Source organism: Diadema antillarum, unplaced genomic scaffold, assembly GCF_040938485.1.
Source record: "Diadema antillarum isolate AM-2024a unplaced genomic scaffold, OU_Dant_1.0 scf00000071, whole genome shotgun sequence".
NCBI lineage: Eukaryota > Metazoa > Echinodermata > Echinoidea > Diadematoida > Diadematidae > Diadema > Diadema antillarum.
The window spans coordinates 12,302,900-12,330,739 of NW_027270960.1; the positions used below are offsets into that span (position 1 = coordinate 12,302,900).

General features: G+C 37.4%; 1 protein-coding gene across 1 annotated transcript; it reads left to right on the forward strand.

The window, feature by feature from the left end:
• Window positions 1–43: 43 nt before the first annotated feature.
• LOC139717100 (serine incorporator 5-like) lies at window positions 44–27,840 on the forward strand. The gene is made up of 13 exons (XM_071628606.1): window positions 44–321; window positions 3,250–3,408; window positions 6,492–6,670; window positions 8,553–8,729; window positions 10,160–10,200; window positions 12,014–12,190; window positions 17,646–17,741; window positions 19,270–19,444; window positions 22,564–22,606; window positions 23,657–23,714; window positions 24,307–24,436; window positions 25,732–25,872; window positions 27,149–27,840. The coding sequence occupies exons 1-13, from the start codon at window positions 280–282 to the stop codon at window positions 27,183–27,185; spliced, it is 1,455 nt and encodes a 484-aa protein (XP_071484707.1). The 5' UTR covers window positions 44–279; the 3' UTR covers window positions 27,186–27,840.

Here is a 27,840-nt window from a genome sequence, read left to right on the forward strand (position 1 = left end):
TCACAATCACCACTTAGGACACTGGACTGGCTGGCGCCTTTGCATGGACTAGCGGAATTCTACATTCTCTCTCCTTGGCAGCATGCAGTCAGCTGCAAGCTGCTGGCAAGAGTTCGTTGGATTCTGGCAGCTAGCTCGACAGCTACAGATGACTTCCGCTTTAATACCAGGGGACGCCGGTCTCCAGCAAAGCAGCAACTAGAATCTAGTTAGCCCAGTGCTGCTGAAAACAGTTTGGTGACATTGAACAGCTGATATTGTACCTTGTCCTTAATTAATATGGCGCGTGAGGGACACGAACACAATTGTTGTGAAAGTCAGGTTGGTATGGCCGTATGATGAATTGTATATGCCATTAATTATACAGCATGTGATGTTGAATGCCCTCTTAAATCTTATCAATGCGACCCTTTTTGTTAGGTATTATTAAGACCGTTAAGTGGATGACGTACAGAAAAGTTTGTCATGCAGTGGTATATGACTGTCTGATAATGTATGAATTTAAAGGGGGGATGATCATCCATTCCAGTCATCAATCGCCATAATCAGCATGACAGCAAGTCATCTAAAATTCCAGGGGTGGTACACTGTACTGTATTCTATGAACAGTGCAGTGGGCTGCGATGGTCATATGACTGTGTGATTGCTTGCTGTTGTTCATGAATTGTCTCATTGCCTAAAACTGAAAGTTGATTATTTGCTTTATATTCCACATCTAGGGTCCTAAATTCCCATTTTATTCCACATCTGAAACCATTTTAGCTGTCTTTAGGTATCCTTGGGGCTTAGGCTAGTGCACGTAGATGACAAAACAATGAATTTGCTGCGACACCGTGCGGCACTGAAGTGAAAGTGCGTTGCACCGTGTACTATCAAGTGACCTAGTCAAATGATAGTCCACAGTGCAACACACTTTTATTTCGCACGTACTCATCTTGCGTTAAGACTGTACGGGCTGCCAGAGATCAGCAAAACAAACAGCTGTCTTTATAGATGACAAAACAATGAATTTGCTGCGCGCACCGCGCGACACTGAAAGGAAAGTGCGTTGCACTGTGTATGATGGGGGGGTTGTGTTTCCGGACACTTAAGTTTGCGCGTGAAAACTTAGGCCCTACCTATTTTACATAGAATATGCACCCTTCTTTACCTTAAAAACTTGATATAGACTCCTCATATACTAGACAACATACTCTGAAAACGGCGTGAGAATTCCTGGGTGCATCATTTTCATTACAGACGCACATTATTTACAATACGCGTCCGGTCCCACAACCTGTCCGGTCCCACAACGCTTGGTCATACTATCAAGTGACCTTCTGTAGTTCTTCTCAGGTGATGTGATGGGCAAAACTATGCTTTGTCACGGGATCAGCTCTTGACCAATCCTATAGCACGATGTGGAATATAACTTAAGATATCTTCAGAGACTCCAACCCCAAGCACCTCCTGATCTTGAGATTCTCCCGCCTGAAACCCCTAGCAAACGGGAGACTCCAAGTTGATGTGCTTAAGGGCCCTGGAAGCTTTGGGTTCTAGATGCTCTCTCGTGCTATCTAAGGCATAGTTTTCAACATACGATGGCAATAGGTAAGAAATCCTTTCCAACGGGAGACACAGAGCCAGGGCGGGAAAAATTAAATATCAAGCGGGAGAACAGGAGATTTTGCAAAATTGGGCTTTCAGCGGGAGATCTCCCATCGAAAGCGTAGGAGTTGGAGTCTCTGTATCTTAGGGAATCAGATGGATTTTTATGTTAATTTTTATTTCATTTTTTAAATGTGATGTCTCAAGTCAAGTGTACACTGAGTTATCTTGATCAGATACCTAAATAAAACATTGTCATTAATATTTTGCATACATTTTGTACTGTGACAATGTAAATAATGTTGTATGCAATGTACTGATGCATTCTGTGGACAGCTAGTACGATGTAGTGTACGTATGTGATGTACGGTTGTTTTCTTTGAGGCACATACTGCCATGAAACAAAGCTTCAGTATTTACATTCAAATTGCTACACCTCACATAAAACTGGTGTAGATACACAGCATTTAATATGTACAATGTATAAACAATGTTAAACAATGAAAATAGTGCAGAAGAATCGTTACTGGAGTGACAAGACCTTGTATCTCAAATTTTGGTGAAAGTGACTTTTTTAGTTTAATGGTCAAATAATCGGTTAAGTGATGTCCTGTCCAAATCCTAACTGTCTTATCCCCAAAATGTATCCTCCACAGCATGTCAAAGGAAAGGCTATCCCATTCGGTATGGTGCTTTGGCAGCCATGATGTTTGGCTCTCCTGAACATTTGACATTTTACGAGGTCTTGTCACCCCAGCGACGTTATATATGCTGTGGCATACTGGATATTGCACAACTAGTCAGTGAAATATTTTGTTCACATGACAATTATTTAATATGCAATGATTTCATTGCTGTTTAGTGTGTGGGTTGCAATGAAAAAAAAAAAAAAATCAAGATACCCCCTCCCCTGAAGCATCAGAATTGATGAACCCGAAGCTCTTCAACCCTTTTTTTTTTTTTGCTGATGAACTTGCCCCTGCAAGCACTGAATTCCTTCTTGTGAATAAACACAGTAATTGGGGGTATTACATTGTATTGATGAAACATGAATCTTCAGTAAGCAATATGGTCCTGTGTTCACAGTAGTCATCACTGCTGAAGTACAAATTGTAGCTGCAATTTTTTCTCTGACTTCAAAATGTTGCATTTGCATATAAAATGTATACATAACACAAGGATCATTGCATCTGGCTTACATTGAGTGGAATTTTCAGATCTCTAAAACCTACAAGACTTGACTCCAGGTTTTCTACTGACCATGCAAGTATTATAAGCAATTGTACATAGTATGAGCTTGTGCTGGAGATTAATTTCAGCTATCATAGACAGTACTTAAAACTTTTATTTGAGGGTATTGGTAAAGTGCACATAATGCTGTAGTATACAGGGGAATCTTGTTATAACAAGGTAGCCAGGACTGTATTTTTACCTCGTTGTATTAAAAAGTGATACATCATGAAAAACCTTGTTAAAATTTAAGTGACCAGCTACATGTACAAAATTTGTACAGTAGAAAATTGGGATTGCAGAATCCATCTTGTTCAAAGCTGAATCTTGTAAATGAGCTCATTTAATGCAAAACAACATTTCCCTGCATTATTTATCTGTCATATAGAAGGCATGATTGTAATCCACCACATTGTACCTCCATTCCTTCAGGTGGCATGTTGCTGTGGGGGCACCTCCTGCTCCTCCCCATGCCTCCCTCCAATCAAGGAGTCCACCAGCACCAGACTCATGTACATTTTCTTCTTCCTCCTGGGAGCTATTCTGTCTGCTGTCATGGTCGCCCAGGCTGTCCAGGATTCCTTGCCTCAGGTAAAAATCCAGATCGATCAGAACTGGGAGGAGTATGATGGACCTGTTACAATGTACATCATATCTGTTAGATTCTATCCCAAAAATCTTAACCTGGATCTGGCAGCTCTGTGACATTGTACAGAGCAGCTCGTTACAAAAGATTGTAAGGAAACTGCTACGTTTTTGGCAATACTGGTATGTTGTCACAAGGAAAATGTCTGAGATAAATTGTATCTCCACCCGAGACAACTGAAAATGACTTTTATATCTTTTCCACGATGTATGAGGCAGTCGGCCATGCCTAAATCAAATCACAGAAGCCGGGAAAAGCACATTGACTAGTGAGATATTGTAAGCATCAAACTTAAAAGTACAGTTGAACCTCTCTTATCCGGCCTCCCTTTATCCGGATCTCTCTATTATACGGACGCAATCTCGCCGTGATTTTTTTAAAATAATTACGGGAGGAAAGGGGGATTCCCAACTCCTTGCGAACTCCTACGACGTGTACACAAACACACATGAATTTATATACTTGATACATTTCTTAATGATTATTTAGGTGAATCATCCCAAGAATTTATAAAAGAAAATGATCATTCTTGCAAACACGAACCTCTATTTTGGGGTCTGTTACTGAATGTAACAATGAAAAGGTTGCAGTATACACATTACTACATGTGGTACTACAATTGGCTACATCAGTACATGTGTATGTACATGTAGGGTGGAACATCCTATTACCGGACGCTTTTCTTTGTGGCTTTGAATTCCGTACTCATAGAATGAAATTTCAGCTAAAAACAACACCACTTATTCACAGACTCATGGAAATTACGAATTCAGCCAACTTACGTCATTTCTTCGTTCCAGTTTTTAGAAAATATGCTTCAAACATACCCCTCTAAAAATAGTGGTTTTTTGCGCCGTGCAAAATCGCATTGTATTACCGGACGCTATTTTCGTAATCGAATAATCGAGGTCTTTCGCACCTAATCCTTGCACCAGAATCACAATTCATCCCACAAATCACCGTACACATTCTCACCGAGCGGATGACACAAAAAAAAATCTGCAAATGAAGCTCAAATTTCGTATTTTACAGTAAAATGTCTGTCTTGACCATTTCGAACAGTTCACGCAATAAAACCTTGTGAGAAATCGACAACTGGTTAGAGTATACGTGCTTTGTCTATGGGAGCTGCACGCGCGGGTGATGAGTTGCGTGCCCCTTGCGCACAACTATTCCGCATCGTTCGCGTTTGAGGACGATAGCTACAATTTTTCCGATATTGATCAGTGAACTTTTGGTTCTAATAGAATCTTCAGCATTTTTCCTGTATGTGAGTGGGATTTCATAGAATTTCAGTCGCGAAATGTGATTCAAACATGCATAAATATTAACTATAAGCGAGGTGCGGGTCACTCAACTATAAATTTGAGGTAAAATGTGAATTTTTTCGTGTTTTTACATTTTTATGTGGCGTTTTTTGCGATTTCGGTCCACACAAAGTTCTGTGAGGCTAATCTACGAAGTCTCGCGCGTACAGAATGTCATTAGTACGCAAAAATGTGCGTGTCCGGTAATACCATGGTGTCCGGTGACACCATGCTTGCCTATATAAAGCATTGAGTCTCCCGTATCCGGCCAAATCCCTTATCCGGATCAGCCCCGGTCCCGACTTGTCCGGATACGAGAGGTTCAACTGTACATGTAAGGACTTTTCTGGAGCCCAGAGTTTTGCCTGGTTTTTTGTTAAACAAAATATTGATGATCATGCTCTTACACATGAATTGTTCACTGATCACGGTGTACATACCCACATATGTAGGGGAGTCCAGTATATATGTGTGATTGAATCATGGAACATTTCTAATTCACTGTGAAAAAAAAAAAGCCTTGAAAACACATCTTTTCAGTAGCAACTAGTTCGTAGCTGTAACATTTATCCATTATTATACATACTGTTGTACATGTTTTGAATTGACTGTAAGCGCTTTGGGCCTTGTGGGAAAAGTGCACTATAAATAATAATAATAATAATAATAATAATAATAATAATGTTAAGTTGGAATATGGGCACATCTGAGCACTTCACCTGTGGGAATTTTTAAGTACTTGAGTTCTGGATTTCAAAGCTAGTGTTCAATCTGTACGAAATGTCTTTGGAAATGACGTTGACCAGTGAATTGTGTGTAAGAGACACACCCAGGGGGTGAGATTTCACCAAGAAAGACCATTGTGTTTCTCTGCAGACTGGAACGAGTTTCCATTGTTATTGTGAGCTGTTCTTGACAATGTGTGCTGAGCAATGCGGAATACACAGCTGTAGGCAGCACTGCAGAGATATACGTGTAGTATGTGTGTACATAAGATATGAGCAAACATCTGCTGCTACTGTGGGCTCGGACGTGACAAAATATGAAAGAAAAAAATGGGTGTGTCAATAATCACATTTCACTTGTGGGTGACAAGTTTTGGGAAATGCCTATTGTTATTACTGTACTTTATACCAGCAGTCTTATTCAGGATATGTGTTAACGAGTATCATGTGTACATATACACTACTGGTATGTTGGATACAACTTTGAGATTGAATACAAGATGAATGCTCAGTGTTTTATGATCTGTTTTGTGACTACAAAAATACATCACTTATAGATGAGAACCATTTTTGGTGCCGATGTCAAATGTTAGGTGTATAAAGAGTGCACATTCTGTCTCTTTATCAGTAAGTTCAATCAAAAGGAAAGGTGACCATAGATAGATACTGTAAAAGCTGTTAATTTTGCAAGGGTTTTAATTTTCACAAATTTTGCAAATCACTGTTGGTACACTGTACTTGGATTCAAAAACATGCAAAAAATATTGCATATAGTACTAGCAACAAGATAACATATTATAGCCTTGTCAAATATTTGTGGTACTCAAAACAACATCTGGCAGGAATGTCGGTGACCTCCTCATTCGCAAAAATATAAGTATGTGAAAGTAACATCTTTTACAATAGTATTGTTGTCATCATGGAAGACATGTTACATGTATGCTAATTTTCATCTTCATTGCTTATTTTGATGGCTCACTCTGATGTACTGTGTAGGCAACCTGGCTGGTGGAGTTCTGTCGTACATCTGGTGCTGGAGAGAACTGCAGCCATTTTCTGGGCTATGTGGCCGTCTATCGCATCAACTTTGGCATGGCTGCCTTCTTTCTCATCATGCTTCTCCTAACCCTGTGTGTTAGAAGGAGCACTGATTTTAGAGGCAAGCTTCACAATGCGTGAGTCTTTTACTCGTACACTTTGGGCCGAATGCATAAGCAAAAGCACAAGCTCGTCTAGCAAAAGGTCTAGCTCAAGCAATTGCTTAAATCCATATGCATAAACTTTTGCTTGTGCTTTATGCCTTTTGCTTATCCCGCACACGCATTTGCTTGCGTTTTCAACAAAAAGGACGTCACGCCTGTGCGAACACAAAAACAAAGGCGAGTGCGACAGCATGTATTTGAAAGGGCATGTGTGTACGGAAACATTTCCTGACATAGCAAATGAGCTATGAAATGGCACTCATAAATGCACACCCACAGACCCACACACACATCTATACACACACACGTACTGGCTGATTCCCATCACTGCTTATAGTGGCCAGGATGTTCCAGATCGCACGTGGAGCTAGGTCTCCTTGCTCTCCACCAAAGTCAGACATCTTACCTGTTTTTCATCACATTTTGCGTGCTAACCACTGGACATTCCTGTTGTTGAAACAAAAAGTTTCTTACACTCCTTAGGAGTAATTTCTTCTAGATTTACACCACTCCTGCACAAGTGTGGTCTTTCTTTTTTTTTTAATATAAAAAATGATACTTAAAAGGGAACGTCCCAGTTAAGCAAAAGCTCAAGCTCATTTTACAGAGCTTGGAAAATCGTAAGCAATTGCTAGCAAGAACAAGCAAAAGGTATGCTTTATGCATACGGTTTTAAGCAAATGCTTGGTCTCTAAGCAATTGCTTGCAGGCAGCAATCAATTGCTTGTGCTTGCTAGCAAAAGCTTCTGCTCGCAAGCAATTGCTTGTTTTTATGCATTCGGATTCAAGTAAAAGGCTAGCACAAGCAATTGCTAGCGTTTATGCATTCGGCCCAATGTCTTGTCTACATATTGTATGTTACAGATGTACACTGTAGGTCGGGGGGGTTAGGGCTCAGGCCCCTCTTTTTTGGATAATACCGGGAATACATAGGGTCTAACCACTTGGGCCCCCTCCCCCCCCCCCCCACAATTTTTTTTACCCTGGATGGCACCAGGGAAAAAGGAAAGAACAAAAGAAGCATGGTTAAACTATTTTGTGTTACAATGTATACCAGAGGGCTTGGGGTAAGGCCTTTTTTTTTCTGCTCGTCAGTTGAAGAAACCGGAAATGGCTGCAGAAAGTTGCACTGAGGGCTTTTTTTTTTTTTGGCTTGTTAGCTGATGAAACCCGGAAATATAAACTGCCCCCCCCCCCCCCCCCCCACTTTTAAAAACATGGCGCCAGCCGTGCCACAGACAGTTGACTTGGATGGAACAGACTGGATTATCGTATTGTTTGTTATGTGTAAGCATCTAGATATACAGAGTATGGGAACAGAACCAAATGATTACGGACAAATTATACACTTTATTTGTAGCCTTTCAATTAAAGGACTACAAATCATATCTTCTCTTCATCTGAGGTTTTTGAGTGCATTGTAACTTCTGTGTACTTAAATGTGCAGTAATTTCTTTATGTACAATGTATTTATTTAAAGCACTGTGATATGTGTGTGTATGTTTGTGTGTGTACATGTATGTGTGTTTGTGTTATTGTGGTGTCTGTTAGTTTAATTTGATGCATGATAGTTATAATGCATGCAGTCTTATGCTTTGGGCTTTACTCTTATAATATTGGTATTATTGTCATTATTATTATTATTATTATAACCATTATTATCATCATCATTGATTTCAGGATCGGTACCATAATCACTGTAATGGCACTATTCTACCATACTTTTTTTTTAAAGCCATCATCACAAAAAGTCACTTTCTCATATAAAGCTTGATTCTTTGTATTTAATTGGAACATAATCTCAATGGAAGCACTGCAATGTATGTCTGTAATCTCCAATTCTTTATTCCCAAAGGGGCTGGTTCTACAAATTCATAGCACTGATCCTCCTGTGGGTAGGGGCTTTCTTTGTACCTGCCTCTGATTATGCCTTGACCGCTGGACTGGTCATTGGCTTCGTGGGAGCCTGTATTTTCATTCTGATACAACTCTGGCTCCTCATTGATTTTGCTTCGTCATGGAACAACAGTTGGTAAGACATTGTTTGAAACTTGTGAATCTGCATGTCAGTGAGTGTGTGTATTTGTTAAATTTTGCTTTGCCTTCATTTTAGAATCCTTGTGGGACAGTGTTCACCGGGTTAAATAGTGGGCAAAATTAATTACAGTATGGAATCTTTTTGCTGGCTAAACTGGTGAAAACGCACAAGTTTTACTACTGTACCTGTACATGTAAGGTGCATTGACATGAGAAGGGGTGTAGTGTAAACTATCTAAGTTGATGTTTGTTAGGAAGTTTATTGTGTCATGAAGTCTGTTGTCTTTTGTAACAGTACAATGTACATGTGCATTTTCTCATCATTACGAGGTTTTAGCACAAAGCTTTTAACACATTGATGATGAAAACTGACTGCACTGTGTAATGAGTTCTGGGTAGTGTCCAATTCTAGCAAGTAACGGGTTATATTCTTTTGCAGTTTGTATCATCCTGAAATGCTGCTATTTTAAGTTTGTACACTGTATCATATTACATTGTACTTGGGTTGGCAAAGTGACATGTTACTGCTTTACTTCCTTGATACACCTTGTACCTTCTCATTAAAAGATGGACACACCTTGTTACAGATACTCCAATTCTCCTTCTCTCGGGAAGAGATATCACATTTTGACACCATTTTTTTTTTTTTTCAAAATCTCCCGCTTGAGTTTGAATTTCTCCTGCTCTAGCTGTGTGTCTCACACTTGAAATATATTTTCTGCAGCTTGAAATGTAATTTTCTCCCACTCAACTCATAAATAATAAGACTAAGATAGCACATATGAGAGCATCTTTAAACCAAGAGCTTTCAAGGCCTTAAGTGGTCACTGGAGCCTGGCCCAAGGACATTCAAGTTGCCACTTGTGACATGAGTTATGTGCACATGTGATATGTGTGCATGTTTGTAAGATCAGTGTCTCCAGTTTTCTAGTAAAAGGTTTAGGTGGAAGAATCTTCCATGTAACCGATGCTTGGGTTTAGAGTCTCTGTTGTCATTGGAGTGTGATTAATTGCCATGTGAAATTGACTCTCAGGAAATGTTCATAATTTTGATTTAGAGGTGACTCAGGTTTCCAGCTTTTCTGTGAGATATAATGAGAAACCCCTAATGAAATATGAAAGAGCATTCAATTTTAAGAGGTTTATTTGATGAAAATTTGTTTAGAAATGGCTGAGATATTGAAAAACAATTAAAAATGGGTCCCACCTTCTATTAGGACCCCTTTGTTTTACTTTGTTTTTGGATATCTCAGCCATTCTAAAACCGATTTTCACCAAATAACCTTTGAATTCCTCTTTGAATTGTATGTTCTTTATCATAAGAGGGTATCATATACATGTACATGGGGTTAAAATCTGAATCCCCCATCTCAACCAAAACTATACTATTCCTTTTAAGATATCCCCTATCATGTTTCAATTCAGGTCCAGGAAGTATGACAATGGATCCAAGTGCTGGTATGCAGGTAGGTCACTGTTTAATAAATTCTTCACTCTCCAAAGGACTCTTTGCTTCATAAATTTTTGTCAGCAAAATTTCCGTGTGGATTAAAAAACTCGCTTAATGGGATCAGATACTATAAGAAGTGATAATCATTTGATTTTTTTAGATTACTGCAACTGAGTTATTTCAGATTCATTTTGCTGTGTAAGCATCCAGAAGAGTTAATTTACTGTCACATTGAACATAGTGAGTTAGAAGGCTGTTATGTTAGGGACTCATGATTTTGATAATACTGTAGAATTTGAGATTTTACATAAGTATCTTTTTTGTGCTTTGACAGGTAAGGTGATATTTGCGTGTTTTTTATTTCCGCGGAATCAAAACATCAGATAGAGTTATGTAATATACAATATGACAGGCAAAAATATCAATGTGCTTTTACTTTCATGCTAGTTTATGATCGCACAAAATGCATGAAAATTTCAACGCTGCAGGATTTCCACTTTTACTGTATGTAATCCATGCTGAAATTTGCAATTGAGATGCGTAATCATGTTGATGGTTCTATTAAACTTGATCATATAACAGGAGAATATATTTGTTCTCAATACCCATTGAATAATGGAGGAAAGATTCTTGGCAAAAATCAATTGCTTGTGGCATTGCTGTTCATATAATATCAATGGCTGTCAGATTTTATGTAATATCCTTTTTTTTTAAATGATAATCATATTTACATATTTTTTAGTGCATACGCAAAATATTTCAATACTGTATACATGATTGAAGGAAGCTGTCAGGTGGATAAAACGGTAACTTTCATTTCCTCAAATCACAAATTTGACAAAAAGACATTCGGAGAACGAGGGAGGTCAATGAGGGTGACATCTTTCATTTGTTGCTCAATTTCCTCTCTTCTCTCAAAGTTCCGATTCTGCAATTCTGCAATTCATGATAGCACTTCTATTTGGCACAGAGAGTTCTTAGTTTTGATTGGTTTTAAATCTCCATGTCAATCTTAACCATCATGAATAATTGGTATTTAAACACTATGTACTAAGGATTTGGGTCATTTCCATGGTCTGGTCTTCAAAAAGGGTCGGTGTCATTTATCAGAATTATCGATAAGAATTGTGAATTTTAAAGATGTGCTGTAGGAAAGTGAAATAATTCAGGGCACTAGCAGTAATAAGGTAAGCTCTTGGGAGAGAGAGAGAGAGAGAGAGGGAGAGAGAGAGAGGGAGAGGGAGAGAGAGAGAGACTGGCTGTGTGGCTGGAGAGTGAGAGAAAAGTGGATAGCTTTCTGTGAAAAAATGTCTTGTCTCTTTCTTGAACTAAACACATACAATGTATATATTTAAACCCTCTTTAGGCCCGAATTCTCAAAGGTGGTACAAATGAAACCATGGTTTAAACCCTGGACAAAAACCATAGAGCGCCAAGTGTCGCATGGAATATTTTGTTACGAAATCGGTCATTTCGTTGATGAAATGATTATTTTGTAATGAAATGACAACATTTTGTAACTGAAAGAAACATTTCGTCCACGAAATGATAATTTCGTTAACGAATCGGTCATTTTGTCGACGAAATGACCAATTTTGTAACGAAATATTCTGTGCGGCACTTGGCGCTCCATGGTTTTTGTCCATGGTTTAAACCATGGTTTCATTTGTACCACCTTCCTGAATTCGGGCCTTTGAGGATGAGCTGATTTTGCTATAACACACATTTCCCATAGACACCTGCCAAAGTGTACTTGAGGCTATTCTTCAATAGGTTAACCAGGTACTCCATGACACTATCATTGTGTTTCTCTTTTCTTTATTTCACAGGTCTAGTCTTCTTCATTATGGTCTTCTATGCAATCTCCATTGCTATAGCCATCCTCACCATTGAGTTCTATGGCAGGCCCTTCGTTAGCTGCTTGCGCAACACTCTCTATGTTGTCTTCAGTGGAACGGCATGTGCCTTGATCAGCGTTCTGTGTATTCTGCCCTGCATGCCCAGAAGTGAGTGAGATACTTCAATGTTTGATGTAAAGGTATCATGTAGTCTTCAAATGAAAAAAAAAAATACTTCTCTAAATGTTCGGAATTGTTGATAACTTTTGGATTTTTTTTTTTAATTCAGATATTATACATTTGATGTACAATTGCTCAAAATACATAGAGTAAACTTACTGATTCTGTAATAAGTACTGCTCCAACGTCTGTGAACTTAGTTTCGTATCTCCTTGTCATCTGCAGATGTGGAATAGCAGTGACTTTACTTTGTATCATCTATTTAAGAGATAAAGTAAACCACAATGCCAACAAATTTCTTTTTTCCTTTCCCCTTTGATATGGATCTTCAAGACTCACAGTATGAAACAAAACTAATTAGTTCCGATGATTAATGCACAAAACTTCCACTCAATATTTCAATATTTTTTTTTTTTGTTGCCTCGGTTGTTTTGATAAAAGATTTATACTTCACTTAAGATTAGTGCTTCATGATTCTTCCTCATTTTCCACTCCATTAAGAAAGAATGAAAATCATTCTGTTTGTTTATGCTGAGCTGGATGAGCACTAATTCATTGACCATCTGGTTCTCTTTTTGTTGAGAGTGTTCTGATATTAAAAGCAAGTCACTTCCTGAGACAGCATCACAATCACAAGACAATGACAGCATTTTGTGTTTACCAGTAGTTAAGTGTCCTGTACACGGTGTAATGCTACATTCAGATACGTGAGGCTACTGTAAAAAGAGGACATTTTGCGTGACCAGAAATCAGCAGGAAAATTAAAACATGCGAATATATTTGCATGTCATACAGTATGTTTCACTAATAGATGTCTTGATTTCATGGAATTAAAAACGTGGAATTCATGTCACGTAGCTGAATGCGAAAAATTACTTGTGCGAAAATAACCTCTTTTACAGTGTCTATGTGATATGCAATCAAACTTGTGTCAACTATGTGTATGTGAATGGTCATGTGATGTTACTCAAGCCAGCTTCCTGTTTTGATGCCTCCCTTTAAACACCCTCTTTGAAACTCTTCACACTTCACTGACGGTAGTTTAGAATAACTCACTTCTAGCACTTTATGTACACTAGTGCACTGATTCTGCCATACAGCGTACTGTGTTTCCACTCAGCTGATGCTTTAGGCCAATACCTATTGTCTAAACAAAACCTTAACCACTTCATGCTCTTCATTGTGTTTCTATTAAGTGCCTTGCTGCTCTCCACCGGCCATGCCTATTAATCTTTCAATATTGAAACTGAAAATTTCTGCAAAATGTGTGTCACATAATCGTATGGCTATGGAGTCAATGATGATTTAATAGTCCTGAAAGGTATACTGTTCATTATCAATTATTAAAGTCTTATTAGAGTTCAGCCATTTATCAGTTTTGAATGGTCAATGTCTTCTTCGTATCAAGGACTGTTTAACTGTAAATTGAACCTGAACAGTTTTCCTGAACAAACCCCTTTCCCCACAAGAAGTCTGGTCTTATGTACAGCTGTGTCAATTCAAGCCATTAATTCTGAAATGCCTTCGATCATAGGGCAAGTCCAAGATAAGGTCCCCTCAGAAGGCAAAATTTCATCTTTGCTCAATATTGACATGTTTGGTATCATTTTGAAGCTTATGAGTTGAAGTTTTGATTTCCATGGACGAAAAAATTATATTACGTAAGTTTATGCAAATTTCAAGGGCTTCATTTGCATAAATGTGAAACACAGCGTTACGTATGGGACATTTATAAAAATTCATATTAATTCAAAGGAAAGCAAATGATATTTGATTAATATGTGGACATAAGAAGTTCATCAAATAGTTTAACTTGGTATGAAAATTTAGGGATTATGCAAATGATTATGCAAATTAGCTCGTGTCCTATCATGAGATGTCCCATACGTAACAAAATGAGGTCATTTTTTTAGGTTTATTCTGAAATTGCTAATGTTATATTAATGCCCTTTTGGAAAGTTCTAATTCATTGTTTAGAGAAATTAAATACCATAGAAAAAAGAAAAAACAGTAAAAGGAATATTTTTTATTAGGCATTGAAATAATGTTACGTATGGGACAAATGCGTTACGTATGGGACATCCTCATACATAATGCATGTGAATGCATGTAGCTAGCTGGGAAGGTCTCTCAGTACACAAATGGTCAATCATCCTGAAGAAAGCATCCCAACATTGTAGCTACTTTTTGAGTTATAGACACTTTAAACAATACATGTACTTGACTGAACAATTTTCAGAAAGGGGGAGGGGAAAATGGCAAAGTACACAATGAAAAATCAGCATTAAAGGGATAGTATAGTTTTTAGTAGAAATGGGGATTCAGTTTTCAACATTTAATGAGATGATTGGAAACCAATTATATGAATTACTAAAGAGCATACAATCTTAAGACTAGAGGAATTCAAAGTTTAGTGATTGAGATCCAATTTGAAATGGTTGTGATATAAATATTTAAAAAAATAAAGTAAAATGACTTTTTTTTTCATTGCAAGTGATACACTAATTGTCCTTATTCAAAAAAATAGACAAAATTCATGGGTATACATACTGAGGTGTGACTCGAATCAATGACCTGACTGCTAGACAGACATCATATATCTACTTGATCACTGGGGTTCCACGCAGCAGGTATTGCTTATTTATAAAAATTTATATTTCTTGTGTCAAGTTGTTTTTTATTGAAACGAAATGGCAAACTGCCCTTCATCAATGGAAGTAAACACTTTAAACTATTTAATTTTTCAGTAGTAACTATCCTGATAAAAATAGGGCATACATACTCAGGTTGGTCATAAAAATATAGAATATGATTAAATATGATTATGATGGTAAATATTTGGGGAATATTGTTCCCTTGTCAATCTGGATCAGTATTAGAGTAGTTTCAACTGATTCCATTTCAATAATTATGCAAAAATTTGTTTATGGGTATTTTGCAAAATTATTTTGCAAAATACCCATAAACATGTCTCTCCACACACTAAACGAATGGGGGACAAAGGGCATGCATACTCAGGTTGGTCATAAAAATATAAAAATATGATTGAATATGATTAGGATGGTGAATATTTGGGGAATATTGTTTCCTTGACAATCTGGATCAGTATTTGAGTAGTTTCAAATGATTTTACTTCAATAATTATGCAAAATACCCATAAACATGGTTCTTCACACACTAAATGAATGGGGGACAAACTGTCCCATACGTAACTGTCCCATACGTAACACGTCATGTCTGTCTTTAATTAGAACCTGTAATTAGAGCTTTTTACCTAATGACACGAAACTTACCTGTGATAATCTTCAGTGTTGTGACTTTCATCACAGTGAGTTACAAGTTGTAGAATGAAATACTTTCAGAGAGTTTTGAGGTTGAAAAAAATGTTCAAAAAAACAAAATTTTTCTGGTCCCATACGTAACGGCACATATTTTCTCTTCTAGAATATAATTGTGAAGGTCATTTTTCTCCATTTTTTGCATGATTATACTTCTCCTAGATATCAATCACCATGATAAAGTTTAATGTCATCAAAAGCCATTAACACTATTTTTCAGGTCATAAAAGTCTCTGAATGTCCCATACGTAACGCGCGTGTTATCTTGGACTTGCCCCATATCCTGTATTGTTTCAATGTCCAACGCAATCAAAACTCATATATGACTGAATAGTTTTGAGAAACTTTTGATACTCTAAAATGCATGGCTGTCTGAGTGATGAAATTGGCCACTGACAGTTATAAAACTACATGCACTAATAGGGATTTATAATCAGTCATAGACCATAGTCATACATTACACAAAGTACACTGTATTGGAAGTGTATGCTTTGGTTCTGTTGTCCACTCTGTGAATATCACTTGATCAGCAGTCAATTTAAACGTTTCTCACAACTTTTCCTTTGTGAAAGGTTTTATCCTTGAGCAATGAGGAAGAGTTGTGGGACTGTAGCAGGGAATAATATTCCTGGTATCACATAACAATAATGACTGCCGTCACGGTGCAAAATGTCATTTGTGTAGCAATTTCATTACATACGTCTTGACTTGTACACCATTCCACCATGTCTATTGACTAAAAATTGCTACTCAATACCCAGAATGGAAATTATTCCCTGCATAGAACTTTCTGAATTGAAGGACTTCAGATTTTATTTTTTTTCCTTTTTTCTTTTTACTTTAACAAGGCTAGTGTTGTGAGAAGAAATTAACAGGGACTGTATAATAGAAACACTTATGAATTGGCATGAGAGTTTTCTGTGTACATACATTGCCAGTTTGGACTCCTGGGACTAAAAAAACTCTCGTGTGGTTAAAAAGTGTGATGTGATCCAAAGGATGTGATTGTTTGGGATTTCCTCCTGACTAAGCAGTGAAACAATAGAACAGGAAAACATTAGGAGCTGAAGAGGGGACAGAACATAACAATGGGCACTCTAGGAAAATTTGTCATGTGTGGTGTGCAGAAAACGAGAGAGAGAGAGAGAGAGAGAGAGAGAGAGAGAGAAAGTGATGGTGTCATTATGGGGCATATTATCAGTAAATAGGCTTATTATTTGAGAGGAGAGTATGTCAAAGGTCAAAGGAGATTGATATCTGTCATGAAACGTATTGTTGCTACAGGAAGTGTTAAAGGGATGGTATAGTTTTGGTTGGGATCTGGTTTGAGGTTTCCAACTTATTTGATTTTTTTTTTTTTTTTAGATAATGAGAAGCCCCTTATGAAATATGAAAGATCATATACTGTAGTTCTAAGAGAAATTCAAAGTTTATTTATTAAAAATTGGTTTTGAAATGGCTATTAAAGATATCCAAAACAAAGCAATCCTGATAAAAGGTGGGACCTGCCTCTTATTAGAATCACTTTGTTTACTTTGTGTTTGGATATCTCAGCCATTTCAAAACCAATTTTCATAAAATAAAGTTTGAATTCCTCTTAATAGAATTATAGACTTCATAACATTGAACAAAGTGGCTTCTAAATATCTTGCAATAAAGTAAGAAGCTGAATTCACACCTCAACCAATATTATATCATCCCTTTAATTGAAGTGAAACTGAATTGCTGTCTGTAGATACATAGTTTGATGACCTTTTTAACATCATAAACTCAACATAACACTGGAATCATGCACCGGTACTCTTTCACACTCTATGATCTGTTCCAGTGAGAGTGAATGATGAGGTACAATTTGTATGCCATGTTTACACACTTAGCAAGTCCCATTTGTCACTAATTGGGACTTGAATTCATAGTAGTTACAGTTTGAATGAAGAAATGTACACGTGCAAGTTGCATTTATGTTGCGATCATATTAAATGTTTTTGTGTGTTTTGAAATTCACAAATAGCACCTGACTTGCCAAATTTGCAAAATACATGTTGTATATGGTGTATTCAGTAATGAAGAATGAGAATTGAATCCGTTTCTCTGCTATCTTTCAGATAACCCAAGAGCCAGTCTCCTCCAGGCATCCATCGTGTCAGCTTACATCATGTATCTCACCTTCTCAGCCATTGTCATACAACCTGCCATGGAATGTGAGTACTTCTTCACCTAATGTCTTGACTTTTCATCCATGTGATCACACTGCTGTAATTTTCTTCGTGATCAAACATTTCTTTGCCCGAATTCAGGAAGGTGGTACAATCTTTGTTCGTGGTTTAAACCGCAGACAAAGACCGTAGTTTTGTATGGGGTGCCAAGAGTCACGCATGGCCTATTTTATTATGAAATCAGTAATTTCTTCTACAAAATATTCGAAATGTTAATGACGAAATAATCATTTTGTTAATAATGAAATGGTCATTTCGTCGACGTACAATGTAATGACATATTTCGTAACGAAATAGGCCATGCGACACTTGATGCCCCATACAAAACTACGGTCTTTGTCCATGGTTCAAACCATGGACAAAGATTGTACCACCTTTGTGAATTTGGCCCTTACGTCTACAAATTCTTCTTAAATAGTGTGTACCCGCAGAAGTGAGTAACAAGGTCATCTGCCAGAAGAAAAAGAGAGAGAGAACTTGTAAAATGTAGAACGTTGTAGAATGTGTAAAACTTGTGAAAAGATGTAGCAAAAAGGTGATATACAGTTATAATAATTCCAGTGGATGTTATCATAGTTAAATGAACCTTTCAGCTGATTGTAATAACATCACACTTGTAAAGTGAGACATGGAACTATTGAACATTGAAATATCTATGAAATATTTCAGAATGGCTGCCCGACACTTTTTCCAAAACAACTGGCCAAACTATCTTTCAACATGGCTGCCAACTAATTGCTCTAAAAATTGGCTCCACAAATACAAAAGTTGATGTAGGAGTCCAAAATATATGATACAATCTTTGTGGGTAAATGAATGTGATATTTTCCTCCCCAAAAATCTAAAGTTTGGGACGAAGATTTTTTTCCTATTTGAACAACAAAAAAATAAAGGAAAGAAAAGAAAAAGGTGGAGAAAAAAAAAGCAGGCGGGCAGGCAGCAGACAGATGCTGAACATGTATTTCTCGATCAAAGGGACTGTACAGTACTGGTTGAGGTGAGGATTCATCTTGTAACATTTAGATATTTAGAAACCACTCTGTAAAATGTTAAAGAGCGTCCAATTCTAAGGGGAATCAGAAGTTTATTTGATGTAAATCGGTTTTGAAATGACTCAGAGATCCTAATAAAAGTCACGGCCTGTCAATTTTATTAGAAACACTTTTTTGGATATCTCAGCCCTTTCAAGGCCAATTTTCATCAAATAAACGTTGAATCCTTGAAATTACATGCTCTTTCATATTTCATAAGCAGTTTCTCATAATCACACCAAGAAATGCTATAAACCTGAATCCTCACTTCAATCAGTACTGTACAGTCCTTTTAAACTTTGCCTTAGTAAGTTAGTTTGAATAGTTCCTCTGAAATCCTTTTTTTTTTCTTTTTTTAGGCTCTTTTCTATCAGTGCTGTTGAAATATTATTCAACCTCTTGTGGTTGTGTTGAACGGAGTATAGTTTCTGGCAAGAGTTCAAGATAAATGTTGTCTGTTTTATGCCCTGTATGAATCACAGCCCAAGAGGAGGTAGGCTTCGACGAGACTACTAACACCACGATATACAACACGACCTATGTGCTATGTGCACCGTCTAGCCTTTCTTCAAGCATTTTAATGGAGAGAACAAATGGGGAGCTGCTGAGTGCTATCATAGCAACCGTTTTACTTCTTGGAATGGTGCTGTATGCCTGGTAAGACAGAGAAACTTACAAGCTATCAAGATCTACATTTTTTTTTTCCAAATTTTCAGAATGCTCTATTACTGTGTGGGGGATATTGAGTTTGGGATATCGCAGAGTAGGCTTTTCATAGTTACATTAGTGTTGCTGTTTGCATGTTTATTAGTCTGATTTGTATGTTTGGGACATTAATTTGTTGTTTAGAATTTGAGGACATTTCTGTGAGATTTCAGATGCATATAGAATTTATGTGGAAAATGCAAGGTTTGTCATACAATATGACTGTATTGATGAGTAATAATACAACACATTGTTTGACAGAACAATGAGAAGGAAAGTATGATGAAGAACTTCATTTGCTCTTCTTGAATCTGAACATGAAAAACAAATGAGGAGAAGAGAAAAACAAATATTATTGACCTGTGGATAATGTGCAGTGTTGCTATTTGGCACATGGCTCCATGGGAGGTTGGGGCCACTTTGGTTACAGTTTATTATTACAAAGGTTAATTATTCTGATGGTTTACTAGTCCAAAAATTGAATGAGGTTCGTTATTCTGGAGGCTCTTTTGTGTGAAAATGAAGTAAGGTTTGTTAGTTGAACCTTATTTTATTATTGGAGTATCAAGCCTTCAGAATAACAAACATTACCTGTTTCTGTAGAAAAAAGATACTAGGATGTGTTGACCTGGGTGTCAACCCTTGTACACTTATGAAAGGGATAGTCTCTTCCTGTTTTACATTACAAGTATAACTTCCTGTTTGCAAGAAGATTGATTACGAAAGGATGAATTGGTTTCTCTGAATTGCAGGATGATATTACATGTATATGCAAAAAGTTTACTTGTTATCATTTATCCTTGTTTTCATTGTGATTAAACAAAAAAGATCCTTTGTCATCCTTTGTAATCACTTTGTCATTTTGTCACAGTGAGATTTAGCCTTTGCTCTTTTGCATTCATTATAAGCAGATTCATAATTCTTGATGGTGAGAGCTAATTAAGTCCATTTGATATTTACTGTGACATTCCACATCTGATACTTTTACACAATTACATTCACAAATTCTTATTGGAACACGTATCTCTCTAATTCCATTTCCCCCTTATCTCTCTAAAATATTTCAGTGTCAGAGAATGAATATAGTACACCTGTTTCTTCCACCTCTTAGAAACAGAATGGGGAAATCAAGGGTCCAAATTATGTCTGTCTAGTATTTGTTTCAAATGTTCACATTACCTGCAAGGCTTGTGACAAAATAGTAACTTTCCAGTCACTACTCTCTTTGTGATCAAACTTGTGTCAAGTTTGCACTGGGGAATCTTCATAATATGATACTGCCCCAGGTCAAAGGTTACCTACACGTGTAGTGTCACACATGCAGACTTCCCAACCATTCTACTAAAGTTTAGATGTGAGTCTGAATTTTGACCATTCCCAGCTCTTGTTTTGACAGGAGTTTCCTACTTTTCTTGATAATTTTACTAAACACTCCTGTGGGAACTGCTCTTTATTGCTTACTTTTGAGCCAAATCATCCCTGTTTTTTTTTTTTTGTCAGAAAAGTTGGGAAGTCTGCAAATGAAGGAGAGACGCTCTTGTAACTTTACAATGTTTGCTTCGAATTCAATCAAACTCCTTCTTCTTCTTCTTTTGATTAAGTCTGCGTCCTTCAATAGGCTGAAGATTCTTGCAGACTGTACTATTTACATTATAATACAGTTTACTTTACAGATATTTACAGGCACATAACAAATTTGAAGAAAATAACTAGCCACTGTGATCAGAGAGCTACTTTTTGCTGTTTACTTGATAACATTACAATGCACATTTCAGCCACTCACAACTTCATCTCTGTACAGAAATGCTGAACCTTTTGTTCAAGCTGTCCTAGTTTCTGTTGAATGTGAACCCAAATTTTTGTTTTTGTGATTGTTGGCATCACTAAAAGCTCTTAATAAGTACTTGTTTGGAAATGTTGTTGTTCTTTACGGGGAACCCATTTCTGTTTTATTAGGTAATGGGGTTAACATTACTTTGTAGTATAAAGAATTTATTTACTCTATCTTTGAGACAGCTATTGGATGACAAATTCTCCACAACCTCTGCAAAGGAAGGTAACTGATTAAAAAAAAACATTAGTACGAAAAAGAAAAAGCACTTTTTGAAATGCCATGTCATCTCTAAGAGTTTCAGTTCATGACATTCCTGCATGAGATAAAACAATATTTAGTTTTCACTCTGTAATTTATCATGATTGTAACATGGAGCACGCAGCAAAAATTCACTTGTTTTCTTTTTGATATCACTTGGTTTTCAGTTTGTTAGATTCCATCATTGATTTCACAAAATGGCAGTGATTCAACTCAGTCAGTAGTGCATTTGCCTCCCCATTAGTAAGAGGCAAACACACTGTCCCTCGGAAAGACATAAAATGGAGGTCCTGTGTATGAGAGAGTCACAACTCATGCACGTAAATGACCCCACCTCATTTATTCATTGCAAAAAGCAGGGTGTTTAACCCGGTGAAGTAGTCCCACCTTACATCCAAGTGGACCCCATAGAAGACCAGCTATTGCAGCTGAATATGGACTATGCAGCTTTTTTCTCAGAGTGAAATTGAAACAAACAAAATTGCTGACATGCATGATGATACAGTGAAAGAAGATTCAGTTGTCCTGGTAGGGTTTTAGTAAGGCATGATACATGATGAGAATTACTTCCTGCATTGAAAATGATACTTTTTGGGATTAGAAACTTGATTTTACTTGCCAAGTAGAGAATCAATCAAATTTGTTCAAAATAAAAGTTGAAAAATAAAAATATTTAGATATCACAGAAACTAGATTGTTATCATCTTTGAAATAAGTTTGGTCTTGTTCCTCATTGCTGGATGTTACCCCTCCTGCCCCCCCCCCCCAAAAAAAAAGATCACATGAAGTTTGTGCACATCATGATCGGTCTTCACTGAAATGGCTGCGATAGTGATGAAAGTTTCCTGCTCATTTGCATGCCTTACCTTGTTTTTAAATGAATGTCTTGCACAAGTATTTTGGTTTTCTGCTGCTTATTTCTTTGCCTAATCTGTCATTTTGCCTAATATCACTCTTTTGTTTTACGCTGCTTATCCAGCATTCGCACGTCCACGTCGTCACTTGGTATGCTACCTGATGAAGTGAGTCAAATGGCTGTGATGTGTGCTAATAGTGTCCTTTGTTTGTATGTGTGTGTGTGTTCCCTGTTCTGTCTTGTACCATGACGTAGTATGGGGGATGATTAGGTGCGGGATTAGACATTTCTTTACATGCAAAGTAAACTTAGTAATGTGAATGCACATACAGCAGTGCTTTGTGGAGGTGTTCAATATGCCAATCTATCTCTGTAATGTGGGTACCACCCATAAGCAAAGCACACTGTTGTGGAGCCTTGTCACAGATGCACTGTTGGGTAGCTTGGTACTTGTAGTATTGTCTTACTTAAGTCAGGGAGGTGGCCCACCTCCCTGCTTAAGTGCAGTAAGAAACAGTATGTATAAAGAAAAATGGGCACTCTAAGTTTGTTATGAATGTATCAACTCTTGAACTGTAATTTGCATGAACTCTTCCATGATTTATATGTTTTTGTTGATTGATAAAACATTGGACTCTAATATGATCAAAGAAAATGAAAACATCACAGTGATTTGCTATAGAAAGTTTTGTGATCAAGAGGAAAAGGCAATGAAAATTTTCAAGATTGCTCAGCTGACCTTCCAGACATCATATTCCAAGAGGAAAATCATATGCTGATCGTAAGAATGCATTACATGTATTAAAGAAGTTTATGTAACTTGGGCAATATTAATGGAGTGACTGTTTGCAGCATTGACGTAGATTTAGAAGCCAATCATGTGTCAGTCATTTAGTCCTGATTCATAGCTCTTTGTTCACACAAAGTACAGAACATGTGTGAATACCCCTGTGGTATGGATGTAGTGAAAACAATTTGGCCAAGACTATGATTTGTACTCCATCAGATTAGTATTCTATTATTATTTTTTATGGATTTAACCATGTTTGGAGTTATTTATACTTTTATTTTCTTTGCTTCATATCTCAATTTGATGACCATCTCAATATTAGCAGACTATGTAGAATGAAGCAGTCACTCACCTTGACTCGTTGCCCATAAATATTTTTTGTAAAAGTTAAGTAATAACTTGGTATTTAATTTCTTGATCTGCCAGGAGGATCTAAACAAGGCATTCTGGTGTTGTTGTGGGCAAGCAAGAGATGAAGTAGATGGTATGTATATGAGTTCACTATTCTGTTTGCAATTATTCATCATTCGTCATGTGCCATATGTTGTGTGTCATGCATAAACAGCATATTCAGCTCCTTTTTGAAAACCCCTTGACGGATATTTATCAAACTTTGCAGGTAATGTAGCATTCCAAGAGTTGATTGGATCTCTTTGTCTTTTACCAAATGGGCACCATGCCCCAAAGTAAAGGAATATCTACTAATCTTAGAACAATAAGTGATAGAGCTGAGTTAGTGCAATAAGTATGTGCATTGATGCCTGCAGTTTTGTTTGTTCATGGCGGATCCAGAAGTGATTGCATGTCAACATCAGCAATTTGTTGAGTAGTAAGTGAGTACTTACAAAATGATATATAAGTAATAACATTGAATAAAAAAATTAAGAATTCTTCATTGCATTAACTCACTTTATTTTTTGACGTATGCAAGGTTAATTTTTTCACCCATGTACAGTGTTTATGTTGCTATTTTTTGACAAAACAGCCACACCCCTGCTATGATGTCATAATATAATTGTAGTAGTCTCTACTCCACATTGTCTGTTTGTTTGTTTATGTGTTTGTTTGTTTGTTAGGTCAGCCAGGCAGGAGATGGGGAGTGATAGCAAACGAGGCAGAAGAAACAATTTACAGCTATGCATTCTTTCACTTCATATTCCTCCTGGCTTCTCTCTACACTATGATGACTTACACCAACTGGTATAGGTAAGCTGATCAGTTTTTTATGGATGCTCATGATTACACAGCAGCCACTGAAAGTGAAACAATCTGTCCATTCATCATATTGATAGAAGTCTCAAGTATTTGTTACAAAGTCAAGGATCTTGCTAGAGTGGAGTTTAATACATCATCCATTACCCAAGAGCTGAAATAAGTTCGTAAACTCAATCATGCCATTTGTCATTATCTTTTTGACATTAATTTGCAATCCTCTATTTCAATGTGTACTTTGTTTTTCATCAACATCTTATGGACATATAGTTGTAAATCCTTGCACAGTGGAATGAAAATTATGTATAATGTGCAGTCCCATGTACTAAAAGTGATGTGACACCTCAATGCATGTAGTAAGCAATATAATACATTTTTTGATATAGTTTGGTGGTACAGTTCGACCTCGATTATCCGGCCTCCTTTTATCCAGAAATCTCTATTATCTGGATGCGTTCATGCAGTGAAGGACTTTCTTTTTTCATCCAGAAATTTAGAAAAAACAGTGACATTAAACAATTAAAATTTCTACAAAACTCACACGATTTACCTACAGTATTCCCGACAGAACTAACATAAATTCACTCCACATTATCATTGTAAAAGTAAGCAGTCATGATCTATAAATTTTGCGCAGGCTAGCATCTTTAGATTACACCACCGTTGCCGGGTACGCTACCTGCCTAGCTGCCAGTGCACTTGGATGGCAGCTATATACATTAACATTGTGTCTCCCATATCCGACCAATTCGCTTATTCGGATGAGCGCCGGTCCAGACGTGGCCGGATAATCGAGGTCGAACTGTATTCGGGTTTGAAATTTTAATAGCATGTTCTTCCATATCAAGATGTACGCTGGGATGACTGTGGGTTCTTGACAGGCACAATTTGTACTCTTCTTGACCTTTGACCGTTTCCATGATGGCTCAGGACCCAGGCTTTCATATCTTCACATAACATTGCCAGTCAAATCTATGTACATGAAGTCCTTCGGACCGGCAGTATTCTTTCGTTATATCGAAATTTCGTAATAACCGAACAAATAAACAATAAATAACATAGAATGGATGATGTTGGGGGCTGAAGTTTTACTTTGTTGTAACCAAAATTTTGTTAGAACCGTCCTCGTTATAATGGGAGTGCACTGTACATGACGTGCCTAGTTCCCATAAGCAGTAGTTTAACCCGTTGGATCCAAATGGAGTAAACACGGGTTGATGTATGTGGAGATTATGTGTTGAACAGTCCATAATTATATTAATGGAATTCTCTTTCTCTAATGACTGCAGCCCTCAAAGTGCTACTCTAGAGAACCTGAACAGAACATGGCCACCATTCTGGGTTCGTCTAGCCTCAGCCTGGATTTGTGCCTTCATATTCGCAGTGAAAATCATCTATATCATGTGCAGAGAAGGCACACGGGGACAGCGGTAAAAATATATGTGGTACATTTTGTGTGTTTGCTCTCTGTGTGTATCGTTTGTATATTTAGAATTGTCGATTGTTCTGTGTTGTGGCTGAAGTGTATTGGAAATTTGTTGTCACTATAAATTTCAGAGTGAGAGATTATATACATGCATGCAACTCAACAGCAAAAATATCCATCTTAAACACATAGGAAACAGTTGATTTGATTGACATTGTAGCTCATAGTACACAGCTGTGACATGTCTTCAGTCTCAACTGCAGTGTGATAGGATGCGTTCAAGTGCTCTCCTAAATCGAACTGTACCATACTGTACCGAGCCAAAAGTGGACCACTTCCCGATGTGCTTCAAAAGGGTAACAAAAGCGTACCAAAAGTTCGCTGTAAAGCATGCGCGTATCATGCGCATACGTCACAATGCAAAGACATCATTCTCTTTGTTCGGGACAGCTGTAAGTAGTTCAAGTACGCCAGGTGAATGACCCTTTTGCTACAAAATGCGTGACCTCTTCTAAAAGTAGCTCATGAGGTACGCTTACTCAACAGAGCACTTTAGCGCTCTAAATCTGGCACAGTATGGTACGGTACGCTGTAGTTCCGTTCACTTGTGGTTCACTCTAGAGCGCTCGAATGCAGCCATAGATACTGATGTTGCATGGTAGAGAGACATGTACCAATAACTGAGACAAACTGTGTAGAATTTAAAATGTTATGCAGAATTACTTCAAGTCCTCCTGTAATGCCACAATGTAAAAGTCCTCAAGTGAAATTTGATGTTTGCCTGAATGATCTGCCCAACCCAATTCCAAAAATTAATGTAATTTAAACATTTCATTTTTAATCTGATATTTGATAATACAATGTATGTCAGGGAGCCATCATAAGAGGTGTGTATTTGTGTAATTTGACGAATGTGCAAATTTTGGCTTCATTTCAAAATGCGAAGGTTTCATGTAAGGGCTGTCAAGCATCATGGTGTATACACAACAGCGCATTTTCCCTGCTGCTTCATATATGAATAATTTGTAATGCTTCTGCCAATGATTATTTTGATTTTGGGGTTTTGATGTCAGTGCTTAACCTATAATGTTTTCTTTTACCTGCCGAGCACTATAATCTTGATATTTCTTGGTCTGTGTGTATGTGCATTTTGCATTCTCTTTAATTCTGCTGAAATGTATTGCTCTATTGGTGACCTTTTCTACCATTCATTTGCCACCTCTTCCTCACTTCAGTCATTCCCTGAGTGATCCTTTATTTTCCTTTTTGTTTGACTTCAGATCTTCCCGTTCAAGAAGGAGAAATGCCCCTCTGTAGCAACAAGCTCTGCTATAACTCTCTGTGGGTAAATTTCTGAGGTATGCTCCATGTAGAGAGATTAGTTTCAGAAGGAATTGTGGGTGCATGTCACGAGACGGACACCCACAAGTCATACAGATCACAAGTCATACAGCCCATGAGTTAAACAGCTCATGAGTCATACAGCCTATGAGTTCGACACTAGGCTAACAAGGCCCACGAGACCGACACATTAAGCCCCGTGTTGTATCTGTCGAACTTGTGGGCTGTTTTTACCTAGTGTCGAACTCATGGGCTTTATTTGCCTAGTGTCAAACTCACCGGCTGTATGACTTGTGAGCTGTATGACTTATGGACCTCTTTTCAATGACGGTCGAATTCATGGGGTGTATGACTCGTTGGTGTCGGTCTAGTGGGATGACCCCGGAATTTTGCCTCAAAGTTCCCTGAATGTCAGGAATATGTAGTTGTATTCACTAGTTCTTTCATTTCATGGATGTACCAAACTTTGTAAGGACTTGCCAACTTTATAATTATGCTAATTGCAAAGTTTGGCCAACTACTTGTTTGCTGGACCCAAACTCAAACTAGTCTTTGGTAAAATATGAAAAATGAATTATAGCTCTCCATTGTATGACAATGTTAGCTAGATTCAATGGTACTTTCTTTAAAA